This window comes from Gekko japonicus, unplaced genomic scaffold (assembly GCF_001447785.1).
Source record: "Gekko japonicus isolate JY-2015 unplaced genomic scaffold, Gekko_japonicus_V1.1 scaffold1420, whole genome shotgun sequence".
Classification (NCBI taxonomy): Eukaryota; Metazoa; Chordata; class Lepidosauria; order Squamata; family Gekkonidae; genus Gekko; species Gekko japonicus.
In genome coordinates this window covers 306,223-324,021 of record NW_015162525.1, presented here as the reverse complement: position 1 = coordinate 324,021, position 17,799 = coordinate 306,223, and the positions used below count along the sequence as shown (strand labels likewise).

General features: G+C 43.2%; 1 protein-coding gene across 1 annotated transcript in view; it reads left to right on the top strand.

The window, feature by feature from the left end:
- The window catches only part of NUP153 (nucleoporin 153kDa), a 56,088-nt gene extending 38,907 nt beyond the window's left edge, over window positions 1-17,181 (top strand). Inside the window, exons 18-22 of the mRNA XM_015406267.1 lie at window positions 2,122-2,982; window positions 7,144-7,521; window positions 10,520-10,807; window positions 13,757-13,898; window positions 16,381-17,181. Of these exons, the coding sequence (XP_015261753.1) occupies window positions 2,122-2,982; window positions 7,144-7,521; window positions 10,520-10,807; window positions 13,757-13,898; window positions 16,381-16,468 (1,757 nt within the window). The 3' untranslated portion in view covers window positions 16,469-17,181. The remainder of the gene's footprint in view (window positions 1-2,121; window positions 2,983-7,143; window positions 7,522-10,519; window positions 10,808-13,756; window positions 13,899-16,380) is intronic.
- Window positions 17,182-17,799: the final 618 nt, after the last annotated feature.

The following is a 17,799-nucleotide window of genomic DNA, read 5'->3' as shown; positions in this document are numbered from 1 at the left end:
GCAGGGCAGGCTCAAGGAGCCCGTTTTTCTCTCTCATTTTAGCCTCCCTCTGCACCCACTGCTAGTTCCTCCGTGGCCAAGCCATCTGCAGTAACTCACACACAGAATCAGCCTTTGTGTACACTTGCCGGATCAGGAACCTAAACGAGATGCTTTGGCGCGTGGTTACTTTCAGCCCATTCAGTGAATGAGAGGGGTGCTCATAGAGATGCACTTGGTGCCATCTTACGTGGAGAATTGTAGTTCAGTACATTGATGGGCAGCTTAAAGCATATACTTGGCTGGCATAAATCGGGCTTTGGGTGTATACTTCTGCCGGGGCCAATTTCCAGCTTCTCTAAGCACGGTTCTCCCTCCACATTAGATCCCAAGCTGCTTGCTTGCCTAACTCTAGAGGTGATTTCTGTGCCGTCATGTTGATCTCTGCTGGTGGGGGTGGTGTCTGGGGGGTTAGCTTGCCTGTATACAGAACCCCCCCCCCCCGCTTTGCTCCCTGTTTGTAATCCTATTCTAGTCAAATTTGTTTCCCAGTCACCGCGAGCTGCATTGTTCTTGCATGCTTTTTAAAAACATCCTTCTTTTCAGACAAGGTGTTTTGAGTAAACCTCATTCTTTCTTCCCAGTGTGCTTCTGTATGCATTTTCAAAATGATTTTTCCAATAAGCTTTCTCATGTATCTCTAAATCTATCAGCAGTGCTTATACCACCCTCATACATTCAGGTAGGGTTGCCAAGTATATCTTCGCCGGGAGCGGGGGGCTCCCGGCCGGCGTCTTGTGCGCACGTGCACCGCACGCACGTCACCCAGAAGTGACGGGAGGACGCCAGGCACGCTGGGGGTGGGGCCATGGCCATACAAGGGTAAACCATAGAGTTTTCCCTTGTATGGCCGTGGCCCTGCCCCCAGCGTGCCCGGCGTGCCCGCGTCACTTCCGGGTGATGCGCACATCGGAGTGGAGTTCCCCCGGGGCCCGATCCGGCGCCGCCGGGGAATGGGCCTCTGGGGCGGGGGTTTCCCTGCCCCGCGGGGGGACTTGGGATCCCTACATTCAGAGGATGTATCTCTCAGCGGGGAGGAAAGTGGGATAGAAACACTGAAACAAATACATTTGTCAGTCAGCTAAATGTATTTATGTGCCCTTGTGTGTTCTTCTCTTGGGCTCATCAGTAACCTGTTGTCTAGAATACATGGTTGATAAGTGCAGCAGTGTGTTCTGGTGATGGACATAGAGAAATTCCACTAAATAGGTATTGTCTGCACTCAGATTGGCGTATGATGTTGGGACATAACTGGGCAGGGTTTCTCAATATAAAGTAGTACGGACTTCAAAATAACTGTGTGGCAATCAGAAATTTATATCTGTGTAAGCCGCCCTGAGCATGCCTCTGCAGGGAGGGCGGGGTGAAAAAAACCCAAATAAATAACAATAAAGAATTCTTTATAAAATATTTGTGTGTCCTCATTTGTCTACTATTCCAATGTATACACAATTTATGATATTTTAGTATGCAGTACATCTGCTACATACAGAGAACATTAGGGAACATCAGAACTCCATTTCTGTGTAGACTCAATAACATTATGATCCTTTACAAGTATAAAGTCCAGTTCTTCAAATCTTTCTCCTATAATAAGGTGAAGTCTTTAAGTAGCGACTGACACCACTTCCAGATCTGGCCAACGTTTTGATTATCTTAATCAGATATACTAGAATGAATACAAATTAAACTGAAGCACCAGTCAAAATTGAAGTTGACAGCAGTTCCTATTTTCTTAACTGCTGGTAAAGCTTTACCAGTGAACTGGACTTTATACTTGTAAAGGATCACACTATTATTGAGTCTATACAGAAATGGAATTCTGATGTTCCCTAATGTTCTCTTTATGTAGCAAATGTACTGCACACTAAAATATGATAGATTGTGTATACATTGGAATAGTAGACAAATGAGGACACGCAAATATTTTATGAAGAATTTTTTATTGTTATAAATTTCTGATTGCCACACAGTTATTTTGCTTTTTTTGTACATTCCACTGAACGACTGTGGACTCTTGCATTGGATACTGTAGTGCAGGCTTGGTATGCCATTTTTGTTTTGTTCTGTTTTAAATTTCAGGTCTTAGTACCGCTACTTCTGCTGCTGCTGCTTCCTCGGCCCCATCTGCTCCTTTGTTTAAATTTGGTATTCAGTCGTCCTCTTCAGAATCGCCCCAGGCACTGGGAAGCACAGGGAAAGACTTCAAGTTTGGAGGACAAACCGGATTTAAGTTTGGCATTACGTCAGATCTGGGAGGCTCGATGGACACTATGACGGGAGGATTCAAGAGCTCTAAAACGGAAGGCTCCACGCAGGGAAGCTTTCCAGCGGAGTCTAAATCAGAGGACAGCTCAAAAGAGAGCAAGAGCAGCTTCAGCTTTGGACTTCCCTCTGGTGCTACCAGTACATCCAGCACAGGGTTTCAGTTTGGCATCGCTAACCTTGGGCAGCAAGAGAAGAAAGAAGGACTTAAGAAGCCCGCTCTCGGGGGTTTCGGTTTTGGCACAGCCGCTGCGGCTTCGTCAGAGAGTAAAACTGGAATAAGTGGCTTCAAATTTGGAAATACGGAGGAGAAGGAAGGAGGCGTGACCCCCTTTTCCTTTAAGAGCCTGGAAGAGAAGAAAGATGAGATTCCCTCGGCGAAGGGTGGGTTTGCTTTTGGTAGCGCGGAATCAGTGGCTGGCCCGCAGCTTGTTTTGGGAAGGACAGATGACAAACAGGAGACGGCAGCCCCTTCAAATCCATTAGTGTTTGGAAAGAAAGCAGAGAATGAAGAGGCAAAGGCACAGCCCGTCTTTGCGTTTGGGAAGGTGGAGCAAACCAAAGATGACAGCACAGCAAAGCCTGCTTTTAGCTTCAACCTGGCAAAACCGGCAGAGAAAGAAACGGAGCAACCCGCAAAGACGGCTTTTGCATTCGGTGCACAAGCCAACCCTGCAGGTGGGTGCAAAAAATTTCCCTGCATTTTCAGGTTTTATTTATTTATTTATTTATTTAGAGAATGTAATTTACAGAATTTATGGTCCCGCCTTTCTGCCCTCACAAGAACCACCAAGGCAGCCAACATACCTGCTAAAATCATATTTTAAAACTATTAAACACCCCCCCCAACACATATCATTAAAACCATTTTTAAAAGAGTTAAAATACATACAAGACGTAAAAAAGCAATTAAAACGTTGGTTTGGAAGGAGGGATCATTGAAGGAATGCGATGAAACAAAAAAGTCTTCCCGTGCTGGAGGAAGATGGCGACAGAAGGGGATAGATGGATCTCCCTGGGAGGAGAGAGTTCCAGAGCTTTGGTGCCTAGGGGAAGGGCCAAAAAAGCCCTTGCCGTGGTTGAGGCTAAGCGGATGTCCTTCGGGCCAGGGATCACCAGACGGCCACCCACCTAATCTCAGAAGGCCTGTGAACAAGGCCTGTGAAGAAGACCATAGTGGTTAGGCACGTTCATGAGGGGAGTAGGTAGTCTTTTTAGTTTCCTGTTGCCATGATACAGTAAGAGTCAATTATTTGGGGAGGTGACGTAAGAAGAAGAAGTTGGTTTTTATACCCCAGTTTTCTCTGCCCTAAGGAGCCTCAAAGCGGCTTACAATTGCCTTTCCCTTCCCCCCTCAAAACAGACACCTTGTGAGGTAGATGGGGCTGAGAGAGTTCTGAGGGAACTAGGGTTGCCAAGTATAACTTACCTCTGCAGCGGGGGACTCCCGGGTAGATCCCGGAGCGCGCGTGCGCGCCACACGCACATCATCAGGAAGTGACGTTATGACGTCGGGCACGCTGGGGGCGGGGCCACAACCATTCTAGGGGAAACCATAGAGTTTGCGGCGGCGGAAATCGGGCCTCCAAAGTGGGGGTTTACCTGCCCCCCGCCCCCACTTGGCAGCCCTAGAGAGAACTGTGACTGGACCAAGGTCACTCAGCAGAATTCCTGTGGAGGAAAGGGGGGAACCAAACCTGATTCCCAAGATTAGTATTGTTATAGAAGGCCGTCCAAATCTTGATGCATGCTCGTAAAATGTCCAGAAAGCAAGAAAGCCTGACAGATGAATTGCTAATAGCCCATTTGCTGAATGAAGGGCTGTATAAGAAAATGTTTCCTAATGAGCTCGTTACCGTTTAGAGTATTACTGACAGCTAAGAATTCTCAGTGATATTATTTAGCCATAAATTAGAGCATGCCCATGTTGCAAGTTTTTGAGCCTCTGGTTTGGTGTCAGAGCACACAAAAGATGTTGAAAGTGTTTTTGAACAGGCAGGTAACTCTGGGCCAGGGACTGCACTGATCAGATGGTCCTGCCCGTTCTGCAGCCTAGAATGGATTCAGTGCAAGTTCAGTTATAACATGGGACTCAGATGCACTTAAACAGGCTAATTTATCCTCTAGATTGGAGCTTTGTGACTAATTTCAGATTAACCTGAGGAGAGCCCAGAATTCTCTAACTACAGTTTTGCATCTGAATATCTAAAGTAAATTTCCATAGATTTGCTTTAGTTCCAGAGTAGCAGATTTTTTGAAATTCCCACTAACTTTAGGAGAAATGTAATACTAGAAATCACCACTGGGATTGGGGTGCTGGTGCTAAATTCCATGAAGTCACAGATGTCATCATAGTTGCTAAGTACACTTGTCATGTTTGTATGTTAAGCCAAATTTGTAACATGGTTATTCTGGGGGTCCCCACTAAAAAAAAAAAGAACTATTCAATCTGTCATTAATACATATTTATATTTGCAAGTGAAGATCTCAGAAATAACATATTTTATCATTTTAACTAATTGTTATCACTAGTTACAAGTCTCTTTGTTTCTCGTTGTATTAAATTAATGCTTTAAATACTTTTGTCAAATAGACTGATCAAAAATAGTGTGTTGGAGGAGTATCTTTTGGCTGTTAAAATAGCCATCTCTTAAATCCCTGCTTAAAAGAAGGTAGTAAAACCAGAACAAGAATGGAAACTTTAATGTGTGAAGCTGATAACTGTATATAGTATTATTCACATATTTACAGAGGAATGATTTTATAGGAGCCAGGTAACTCCTAATTAAGTAATTACAGTGAGGAAAATAATCACATATCATTGAGGTGATGCAAGTATTGTTTATTATTTATTACAAGGCAAGCAAGATAGCAAAGAACAAGAGAATGAAGACACAAAGTTTAGAAATATTTTATAATGGATACAAGATGGAAAAGGAAGCCTGTATAAAAAGTGGAGAAATGGGAAATTGTCGCCAATGCAATGCACAGAACAGATCAAAAGAGGAGCCGAACAAAGGGATTTTTAAAGCAAGAAGACGAGAAATTCATTGCAAATAACTGAGTCTAGCATAAGAGAATGAAGGAAGACTGAATTTGAAGGAAGGGAGATTCATTGAAAACCACTCCAGAATAAAAATGTGAGGAAAGGGAACGATAACTTCAAGCAGGGTCATGTAAAGGCTTTGAGTTCAGGTTGAGATCAAATTTAAGCTCATGGGAGGATATCTTATGAGGCAAATAAATATTGAGAAGAGGACAGATGATAAGCAGAGAAGTAGTGTTAGGTCACTGAGATAAAAGTGGCAGCTTAATCCAAAGAAATAGACAATAGAAGCATTAGGAAGGGAATATCTGTACATATGGTAAAGAAAGAACTCAAATACTTAGGGTCACAAAGATGTATGAGAGGAAGAAGAATAAAGACTACTAAGAGAGACAGTGAAAGGTAGACCTTAATCAAGTGAAGGTAGTATCATGAAAACAAAAGAGAATATAAAAGATATGCAGTGTTGAAAGCAAATAAATCTAATAAGAGAATAAGATACTTAGGATGTAAATAGTGTATTTCTGAGTCTCCAAAACACTTTGCATACATCAATTCTCTTGGGAATTACTTTGAGAAGGAGGAACAGAGAAGGCACTGAGAAGGCGGAAAAGAGTCTCTGGTAGAACTACCTGCCAAAGAAGTCTGGAAAAATAAAATTGAGAGAAGATCTTTTCCAGTCTCTAAAATAATAAGAGCTGGTTTCAAAGAAGATTACATGAGGCTAAGGAAAGATTAAAGTTGTGGTTGGAGTCAAAACGAACTAAAGGAGAAATGGATTATAATGGGTCAAAAGAACTAATTGTGTTGCAAGATGAATGTAAAAGCAAGAAAAGGCCAGAATATGGCAGAGTTCAGACATGATGTCAGACATGGTGTGGAATCATGCTTTAATTTGCATGTTGGGCCCTCATGGTTATTTGCATGTTGGGCCCTCCACTGTGATTTCTTAGGGTCCACCAAGTTGGGGGTCTGAAGTTGATTTGTTAGCCACAGTTGGTTATATTTATGCTATTGCATGGTAGACAAGCACAGACATCCTGGATTGTTTCCTCAGTGATGTTCACCCAGACTACAGAGGGAAGACAATGAAAACAGCATTTGTTGAGGCTTAACCAAGATTTGTGTGAACATCTCCGAGCCAAATCCTGATTTCTCAAACAAACCGTGGTTAAAATAAAATGATTTCGTGTGATAGCTGAAGGAAATACAGGTACAAAGGACACAAGACAGAAATGGAGGGGAGGGGGAAGAATACAGGAGAACAAAAAAAGGCCAAGATGAAGAAAATACTAACACAGACCTATAGGTTGAAGTGGAGGAGAGGAAGAGCATTAGTGGAAGAGTGTTTAGGGAAAGGATAGGTGTACTGAGCAAAAAAGGTAGACATAGTTGTCACCAACTGCAACTTTCAAAAAGTATCATGACTTTGTTGAGTTAACGTATGGAGGGTGGGAGAGCCACTGTGAAGTGTCATCAAGTCTTCACCATTTTGGATCATGTTGTGAATTGTGGTCACGGTCTTGAGCAGCCTGCTTTTATGGCACACAGTACGGACTGGTCTTCTTGCCAAAGCAAGGCGTGGATGCACGGCCTAGTGTCGCTACCCAGCTTTCTGGCGCAGAACACATTACAGCTTTCATAGTCTCTCTGCAGAACGTCTGCTCAGCGGACACCACCATACATACATCTGTGAAGCCTAGCCAAGTGTTAAGGAAGGACTGTTTCCCCCCTCTCTGCCTTTGTATCTTCAGCTGTTGTTTCTAAAGTAATGCAATTACTTCTCCTTTCAGATCCAGGATCAGCAAAGCCTGCGTTCAGTTTCTTGAACCCTAGTTCTTCTAACTCTGCCATGCCAAGTGTCTCTGCCGGCAGCAGCAGAGTATTCAGCAGCACTACATCTGCCTCCAATCCTCCTCCACCAACCTTTTTGTTCGGACAGGCCAGCAACACTGTGAGCAGCTCTGCTTTTGGTAATCCCACTGACTCCAGTACATCACAGTCCTTTGGGTTCTCGCAAGAGAGCAAGCCGCCAGCGACCACCTCCAGCACAAACACCCCCGTCCCATTTCTCTTTGGATCAGCAGCTGCCACTAACAGTACTGCTAACTCTGGCTTCAGTTTTGCCGCCGCCGCCACCTCCACCTCCACCACCACAGCAACTTCCGCAGGTATGCTCAAAACTCGAAGCACTTAGGTTTGTGGTGTACATTGAAGACATTTGGCTTTCCGGCAATTTGCTGCGGAGAATGTATGGGAAAGCCTGGAATGCTAGTTTAAAATGCTAGATTTGACTGAGTAGAGACAACAGATCTGTTCCCGTAACAAATTCAAGGGATTCTGGGTGAAAATGATGTAATAAACAGTATTTATGTAGTGCTTTTCCTAAGTGTTTGAGCACTTTCCCCAGAATAGCTCTGTAAATTAGCCTATAGGTAAAGGTAAAGGGTTCCCTTGCTCGAAAGCCAGTCGAATCCGACTCTAGGGTTGCGGTGCTCATCTCCGTTTCAAAGCCGAAGAGCCAGCGCTGTCCGAAGACGTTTCCGTGGTCACGTGGCCGGCATGACTAAACACCGAGGCGCACGGAACGCTGTTACCTTCCCACCGAAGTGGTACCTATTTATCTACTTGCAATTTCTTGCTTTCGAACTGCTAGGTTGGCAGGAGCTGGAACTAGAGACGGGAGCTCACTCCGTCTTGCGGCGCCCGGGTCTCGAACTGCTGAACTACCGACCTTCCACAGCCTGCAGTTCAGCGTCTTAACCACTTGAGCCACCGCAGCTCCATAAATTAGCCTATAGATTAAGCTATAAATTAATAGTTGCATATTGCCCATACAAGAGGGTTGGTGGGAGAAAGAAGTGGAGGCTTAGGAAGAACAGCTTTTCTGAAGCCATCCTGTGAGCTGAGACTTGAACCAGAGATATTGTAGCACATACTCTTAAGCACAGTGCTGTATTAGCATAATCCATCTGATTAGTATACCCCTGTACTTGGAATAGTTATGATAATTTTTGATTGGGAAATTCAGGCTGTAAAACCAACACTTACCCCTTTGCATTTCGCTCACGTCTCTTACCCCTCCCCTCCTATCACTGCTCTGTGCCCCCTCCAGTTGTCACCATCTAATATGTGGGTCTCCAGCATGGTGTCTCTGGGCGCTCTGGTGCCTGCAGCATCTTTTCTCCCACCTGCCAAGTGTTTTTTTTCCAGTGGGTGGGGCCAGGTTTTTTTTGCTCAGCAAGGCTTCTGATTGGCTATTGAGGATTTGATTGGCTGTGCAGATTTTTTGAGGATCTGCACTGTGTTAAGCTGTGGCAGTCATTCTGCGTCTGGCTCTGCCTCCAGTGGCCATTTTGTGGCCACTCCCACGATGCCATGTCTGAATTCAAAATGTGCCCGCAGGCTCAAAAGGACTGGGGGACCCCTGTTCTAATATTTCAACTACTTCCTCCTTGTCCGTGTGCCCACTTTCCTTCTCTTCACTGGCTGCTGCTGCTGCTGTTTCTCATCACAGCAATGGAGCCTTATGGTGGCTGTGTATGTACACAGAACAGAACCTTTACTGGCATGTAAAATCAGTAAGATAAAACTTCATCAAGCTAAAATGACATCTCTAAAGCTTAGAGCACACCAATATTAAGAATAGTTTCTTGCCAACAAAATCTTTAGACAAAAATTCAGCAATCTGTACAGTCACTTCAGGTGTTTTATCAGCAAGGAGAAACCTAATTGCGTTATCAGAGTTGATCCTAGACAGTAGGGCCTTAATCAAAAGTAGTTGGAGATATGAATGAAGGGGGCAGCGTAGCAGAATATGATCTAAGGTATCGGGTTCTCTAAGTGAGCATTTGCAGATTCTGTCACATTTCAGGATGACTCTATAGCTACCTGGCACCCAGGATGAGGGGAAAACATTGAATCTGGCCAACATAAAGGCTCTGCATTGCAGCGGGATCACCAAATTAGAGAAATATTGTGTATGTACACACTTGTTTAAGGCTTTAAATATTCAGTAAAGGGACCCCCTTTGGCTGTTACGTGGTAGGGAACCTGACCAGATGAACGTTTCCTACACACGCAAATTAAAAAACTCTGGAGAGTAATTTTCTATGAGGCATTCATAGAAGGAGCTGAAGTCGAGGTACTTCTCACAGGAAACCTGACTGGTGCAAGGTCGCCCGCTGCTGATATTTCTCAGTTAACTGGGTTGCTGTTACTCTCCGGTCATAAAAGGTGTGATTATTTCAGGATAACTTCTACTATTTTAAGATTAAACAACATCTGAAAGGAAACATTTAATACAAAAGGCAATTTGTAGCTGCTGGAGCCTTCTCTGATTTGTTAGATTCTTACCAAAAAAATCTGGACACACACGACCCAATCAGTTAAACAAGTATAAAGCCAACAGTCGTGATAGTCTGACCCACAATCAAACAGTCATAAGACTTATAAAGAATGCTGTTTATGTATTGCAATCTAAAGCACTATAACATGATACACAACGTCGTCTCCGGATTACATAACAACGTTTCAAAAAATGAATCTTCAGGAGATATTCTGTAGTGTACAAAAATACAATTTTTAGAATATGTGCTACACCAATAACGAGACAAGAGACAATACGATAATCTTAGTGCTTACTTACATAGTGGTGCCAAAGCTCTCAGTTTCATAAATGTTAGACAACAAGTCTTAAGAATCTGTATTTTTGTACACTACAGAATATCTCCTGAAGAAGATTCATTTTTTGAAACGTTGTTATGTAATCCGGAGACGACGTTGTGTATCATGTTATAGTGCTTTAGATTGCAATACATAAACAGCATTCTTTATAAGTCTTATGACTGTTTGATTGTGGGTCAGACTATCACGACTGTTGGCTTTATACTTGTTTAATAGTTAGATACTTAACCACCAAGTGCAGTTCCCGAGCTTATTCTGCTTGCTTGCGTATGGGCCAAGGAGCACGTGCTTTGAATGCAGAAGGTGCCAGGTTCTGCCCCTGCATCTCTAGTTTAAGGAATCTCGTGTAGCCAGTGTAAGGAGGGATGCTTGCTTCCCAAGACCCTGGAGAGCTGCTGCCCATCAGAGCGGCCAGCGCTGAGCTAGGTGGACCAGTTGACTTGTCTCGGATGTAATGCAGTTTCTTACGTTCGCCTTTCCTAGGTTCCACCTCTTCATTTGTGTTTGGTTCTGGGTCTTCAGCACCTGCCGCTGGTCCAGCCTTTGGTGCTAGTCAGACGCCAACGTTTGGTCAAAGCCAAGGCTCCAACCAGCCCCCTGCTCCAACGTTTGGGTCCCTTTCGTCATCAACACCATCGGCATTATTTTCCGCCGGCACTCAGTCTGGGCCACCAGCTTTTGGGTCTGTGTCAAGTACTACCCAGCCGCCAGTCTTTGGACAGCAAGCTGCCCAGCAACCTGGTTTTGGCTCTGGTACAGTTCCTAGTTCAGGTAAGTGCGAGAGCTCTTACAGGTCTTGTGCTACGGACTGGCACTTCTCACCAAAGAGCTGCGTTTAGTTGTTCCGCACTCCGCTGTCTGTCCTCTGTGTGTTATTCGCTTCCTTGAGTGCTTCCTGGAGGGGGGGGGAGGAATCTCAGGAGTCAGATTTTGATTTGAAATGCCTGAAAATGTTAAAAGGGACAGAAGCAGAAGATGTTTTAAAGTCAAACTTCCAACTGTATGCGTCGGCTTTGGCCTTGCAAGAAAGATCGAGGCAGATCAGTTCATTTAATTCAAGTCATCTCCTTGTTTCACAGAAGCACAGATCAATATACAGGTGGCCACTGCAGGGATTTTTTTATTTGCTTGTTTTTTTAACCCTGTTACCCTGTTTGCAGCGAGTTGTGTTTTTAAAAAGCAGATTCATAGTCTTGAACAAATAATACCACAAGGAGATAGTGTGAACATATAGGTGTGAAATAATATTGGTACTCCACGAGTCTCAAAAAGGGCACAGAGTTCTAATCAGACAACCTAGCTGGTTCTCCCCACGGCGCCGATGCAATTCTCTGCATGATCTCCTCTTTAGAATTCATTTTCCACTGACAGTGCGTGACTTTATTCATACTGTGCGAAGTGTCTCAGTCAAAACTTCGAATGCTTCAAGGGTCAAGCGACGGCAGATAAAATATTTATTATAGGGTGTACACAATAGTAAAATTAAAAACATAGGGCCTGAATGTCAGGCTGCATTAAGAGTTAGAACGAGCTTTACACAGGGCCGTAGCCGGTGGTGGGGTGGTGGGGGCGATGCCCCTTCCCCAGTCTGCATCGCCCCCTCACCCTGTCCTGGCAGCCATCCTCCAGTGACTCAGCCCTCTCGTCAACCAGGGTGCGCCTGGGAGCTTCTGCCCGAGAGCTGAGCCAAGCCAGAGGGTCCAGACAGGGCGGGGTTTGGATGGGGAGGGGGGGGCAGTTTCACAGTTCCACCGTGGCTGGGTGTTTACACCTCTGCCTCCGAGGCTGGCACATCCAGTGTGCAGAGGCAGCAGCTGGCAGCGCTGAGGCAAAGAAGGTGGAGGAAGCTGTGAGTAAGAGGGTACTGTGCCCAGGAGAGAGACGAAAGTTGCACATTCGAAGGGAGCCCTGGCCAGGAGGCGGCAGATGAACAGACCATGCCAAGGTGGCTTCAGGTCTGCCATGGGAACCCTACAGGAGGCAGTAAATTTCCTTGTTTCACAGAAGCATAGATCAATATACAGGTGGCCACTGCAGGGTTTTTTTATTTGCTTGTTTTTTTTAACCCTGTGACCCTGTTTGCAGCGAGTTGTGTTTTTAAAAAGCGGATTCATAGTCTTGAACAAATAATACCACAAGGAGGATAGTGTGAACATATAGGTGTGAAATAATATTGGTACTCCACGAGTCTCAAAAAGGGCACAGAGTTCTAATCAGACAACCTAGCTGGTTCTCCCCACGGCGCCGATGCAATTCTCTGCATGATCTCCTCTTTAGAATTCATTTTCCACTGACAGTGCGTGACTTTATTCATACTGTGCGAAGTGTCTCAGTCAAAACTTCGAATGCTTCGTCAAGCGACGGCAGATAAAATATTTATTATAGGGTGTACACAATAGTAAAATTAAAAACATAGGGCCTGAATGTCAGGCTGCATTAAGAGTTAGAACGAGCTTTACACAGGGCCGTAGCCGGTGGTGGTGGCGATGCCCCTTCCCCAGTCTGCATCGCCCCCTCACCCTGTCCTGGCAGCCACTCACGCATACACACACTCTCATACACACACTAGAAAGTTATCTCTAAATATTTGGCATGTCTACTCACCAGGTGGCTGGAGAACATCACCAGATGTTCCAGCAGGGACTTCCTCCCTCTAGTCTATCTCTGTTGTGGGGGTAGCGAGGTATCTCTGTGGCATGGGGTGACGGGGGGGGGGTCAGGTAGTAAAGGCCTGTCACCCCTTTTGATTTGCACATCTAATCCCCATGCCATTTTAGAAACTGCTTTTGAAACTTCTCCCCCGTTTCAGTTGGGATTACCAGCATCCTGGAGACACACTTGTCCTGTACCTTTAATAAAGGCTTAATAGGATGTTATCTACCAGGCGATAGACCCCCACGCCATGAAAAGCTTCATGTGCCCGTATCCACATATTAAGGCCCTGTTAAAGAGACAGGACATTCCCCCCAGTTTCAGAATAGGCTTACATGGAGATCACCTGTTGAAGAAATAAGAGCTCAAAGTTTCCTTGAGTGTGCAGAATTAGGTGCCCGTATTATTCTTGGATTCAAGATAGTGTGTGAAATCGAGCCAGGAATTCTAATACTTGGTTTTGCTGCTGTTACCATTGTGTATTGAACTACAGGGACTGAGTGAACTGCTAACGCTTCTCTATCACCAACATGTAGTGATAGCCACAGGAATAAATAGCTTTAAAAGGGGATTAGATAGATTAATTGAGGATCAGTCTATTAGTAGCCATGGTGACTGAGGGGAACCTCCACATTCAGAGGCACTAAGCCTCTGAATCCCAGAGCCAGGAGGCAACATTGGGGAAGGCCTTGGCCTCTATGCCCTGTAGTTGGCCATCCAGAGGAATTAACTGGCCACTGTGTGAGACGGGATGCTGGACTAGATGGACTGTTGGTCTGATCTAGCAGGGCTCTGCTTATTTCGTGGTTCTAGAGAGATTTAAGATTTCCAACAGACCTTTAATAATGATAGTGGTAGCTTTTCATTATATTAACATCCTGAATGTGTAAAGCTTTAAACTTTTTTTGATGTTATTGTTACCTAGTTTGTTGGTTTATAATGTTATTTTATTATTAACTTACTGTTTATAACTTTGTATGTACCTTTTCTAAAATTTAATAAAAAATTTTTTTAAATGATAGAAAAAATGCTTGCCACCCAAGAAACTTAACTCTCTCACTCTTCTAGGTCCGGTGTTCCAGTTCGGAAATAGTTCTGCCAATTTCAACTTTGCAGGCAGCAGCCCAGGAGTATTTACCTTTGGTGCACCAGCGCAGCCCGCAGGCTCTTCAGGATTTTCATTCACACAGCCTTCAGCTTTTAACCTGGGGTAAGTAGGAGGTTCATAACTTTGGGTCGCTTTGTGTACAGCGACGTGTGTGTATGTGTGTAGGCATCTAACCATGCCATGCCTTTAGATGCATGTTGTCAAGGCCAGAGAAGAAAATTTTCCAGACCCTTAGAGGCCATGGGGAACAAGTTAGCATATAAAATTGTAGTGTAAAATACCTTTGTTTTGTTCAAACAAAATTGCAAACATAAGTCTGCACTCTTTGCTGCCAGAACACAGCTTAGATTTCTGCCATCTGAGAAGCAGGAGGAAAAAAAACAGGCATCATACAGTAACAGTATGAGGATCTCTGAGTAGGTTTTGATACTGTTGCGCTCTATTCAGGAGGTTAATGGTAGTGCTACATATACCAGTGTACCATATTAATTGTAGACAAAATTAGTCCTTGAAATATGTCACATATAATTTGTATACACAGAAATTATCATTATCTAGTGGTAGTTTGTCTGACAAAAATCTCCATACTGTGCAGTTCTTAGAAAACATTTTGAGTGAGCAAAAAGCCTTTTTCTTTAAGAAGCATTTCACCCATGTGCTCATCTCCGTTTCAAAGCCGAAGAGCCAGCGCTGTCCGAAGACGTTTCCGTGATTATGTGGCCGGCATGACTAAACACCAAGGCGCACGGAACGCTGTTACCTTCCCACCGAAGTGGTCCCTATTTATCTACTTGCAATTTCTTGCTTTCAAACTGCTAGGTTGGCAGGAGCTGGAACTAGAGACAGGAGCTCACTCCGTCCTGCGGCACCCAGGTCTTGAACTGCTGAACTACTGACCTTCCACAGCCTGCAGTTATCATTATCTAGTGGTAGTTTGTCTGACAAAAGTCTCCATACTGTGCAGTTCTTAGAAAACATTTTGAGTGAGCAAAAACCCTTTTCTTTAAGAAGCATTTCACCCATACTAGGGGGAACATATTCCATAGGAATTTTCTCAGTGTTTCCCCCAAATTTCTAGTTTTTCTGCGTGTGGGGGAGGGGGGGGAACTCAGCAACACTCCCTCTAAGCTGTGGAGTCTTGTGAGCAAAAATTCTACTTTGTGAGCTACTGGCATTAAAGCTGTGAGCGAGCGATTTGGCTGCTGCATAAATTCGTTTGCTCTGGAGCCCTCCTTCCTGAGCTAAGACAGAAATGTGTGAGCCGGAGGCTAAAAAACTGAGCTAGCTCACACTAACTCAGCTTAGAGGGAACACTGAAACTCAGTGGGGGGAACTTTTAAATGTGTGTTTTCCCCCTAAATGTTCTGTCTTCCCCCCCATGACTTTTCATTTGTAGTAAGAGTATTTTGCAGTAACATGTTTAGGGATGATGTATCACTGAAAAGCAATATCTAGGAAAAATCACATCCTTTGGTGTATAAGCAAGCATGCACATCCATCCTAAATCAAAATGCTGTGGCTATTAGAAATCAACAAGTGAATGTTTTATGCACTATTTTGTACTAGTTTATATATATATATATACACACACACTTGAATTATTGTTGTTACTAGAGGCCTGGAAAGGTATTCTGTTTGTAATAATTGTTTGGATACACTATATTTTTAATATGCTAAAATTTCATGCCAAGTAAAAATGTCCATAGTCATATTTTATGTTCCTAAAGTAACAGAACGACTTTCAATATGGAAAAGAAAAAAAGAAGTGCTAATGGTAGCATTCTTTTCTAATTTTCCGAAAATTTGTCCGCCCCCCCGCCCCCCGGGAAAAACCGGGTTTTTTCCCGAGCTTCAAAATTTCCAGAAATTTTACATCTCTGGTTGTTACTACTACAAACTTAATAAAATTTATTGTATATAAAAAAGAAATCAACAAGTGGGGGGGGGGTCCATGAGATGTGTGTGGGGAGGAATCTTGTCTCGGCAAGTCACGTGTGGAGCCCTGGGTTGTTTGGCAGCTGCCGACTGGCCCAGCATAGCCCCCATGCCCCAGCTCCTGGGCTTCTCCGACTGCTGGAGGTAGAAGTGTTCACTGTGCTTTTGCAGAGAACACTTTTTTTTAGTTTGGGGGCAATTTAAACCCTACAGTATATTTTTTGTTAAGATTTAAGATTCTTCTGCAAATGTACAGGGTCCCCCTACTTTGCAGAAAAATCTCTTTAGTGTCCATATGGCCCCAATCCACAGATTTAGATATCCACAGATGGGGGCAACAGGTCATTAATAGTGTATAGATGGATGTTGTGTTGATGCAAAGAATAATGTGATAACACTTGAAGACTGACAAGTACCTTTCAGGCGTGTTTTGTGTGTGCTGCTGTCCTTGAAGTAGAAGTTGAGATTAAAACTCTTTAACTGAAAGGTGTGATTGGTAGAAAATGATGTCTTTAGTTTTTAAAAAAAAATTGTATTCCTTTGCTTAGCCTGTGCATTTTTCATGTTTGTTCTAAAATCAAGTGTTCCAACATGTCATTCTTAAGCTCTTACTTTTGATTTCCTCCTCCCCCCCCCTCCCTGAAAGCAGGAGTAACGGGAAAAATATTTTCTCGCCATCTGGATCTTCGCCATCTACTACTCGGAAGATTAAGACCGCTGTTAGACGTAGAAAATAAATATTAACAGTTGTTACAGACAGCAACTCTGTTACCACGGCTGGTTGCCCTGCATCGTTCAGTTAATGAATCGTACCTCGTGCTGGGTTTAGCTGAAGCCACGTCTGCCTAAACTCTGCTCGCTTTTTTTGCCATCTCAATTTAGGTTTTAAAAAAAACCAAAACACAATTAGAATTGGTGGCAGGGAGGACCTTGAGCAAAACTACTTAGAATCCGGCAGTTTTTCTTCACTGACTTGGCATGGTTTTGGCTATAGATGTAAATATAGCCTGCACAGCGAATGGCTTCGTATAATACCTCTGTTTGCACCACTTCGTACGCTCATCTGCGTTTACTGACACCTCGAGAAATTGTAATTATATCAGTGAGGGTAGTCTGTATAGAGTAGAGAATGTGGATAAATGAATGATTTCTATGCGGAGTTTGTGCTGATGTACGTGTGAAGTGAGCGAGTGGCGTGTATCGTGCACTAAAAGTTTCTGATAGAGGAAGAGTGCTTTAAAGGATGGTCCCTGCTAAGGACTAGTTAGATCTGTAGTACTTCATTTAACAATTAGAAGCTCTTTCTATTTCCATCCTGACAGCTCCTTATCACCTGTCTTGCCTTTTTTCATTATTTTATTATGAGACAAGCGTGTAAATACAATTCTGTTTCTCTGTGTACTACTTTGGCATAACAAATCTGTGAACTTGAAATTTTAATTTTGTGTGTTACCGCAAAAAAATTTTTTTGTTTAGTATTGTCTCAGATTTTATTATGTAAATCTCATTATTCAAAGTTGCCTAAATCCATTAAAGACCTTTAAAATTGGGAATTCTTAAAGTGAGTTTATTGGCTTTTCTGATCCATTTTTGTTTGGACCAAAAACCAGTATTGTACAAAGTGTTAAGTATATATTTTTATATTTACAGAAATGGACTCTGGTGACTTTGGATAATAAGGAAAAGTTTAATATTAAAGCCATGTTTATTACAGTATAATTAACATGTTAAACCATGGGATAAATGCCATCAATAAAAATTATGAAAAGTTTGTGCGGATTTTAATGAAGATACATAAAGTCTTACCTGAAATGCAATTTGTAAAGGCTATTCTTAGTTTAAAGAGAATATAAGTATTGTGTTTATATCGACATTTAATTAATACTGAGCAATACAAGTTGAATGTAAATTCTGCTGTTAGGTCTCCCTTAATGAGGGTACCCAACTTTTCAAGTCAAAAAGGACTGATTACAGTTGCCTGGAGCATTTGGCTGATTCTTAACTTTCAAAATACAATTTCTGTTAAATCATAATAAATACATATAATCATGACATGAGAGTATCCTTG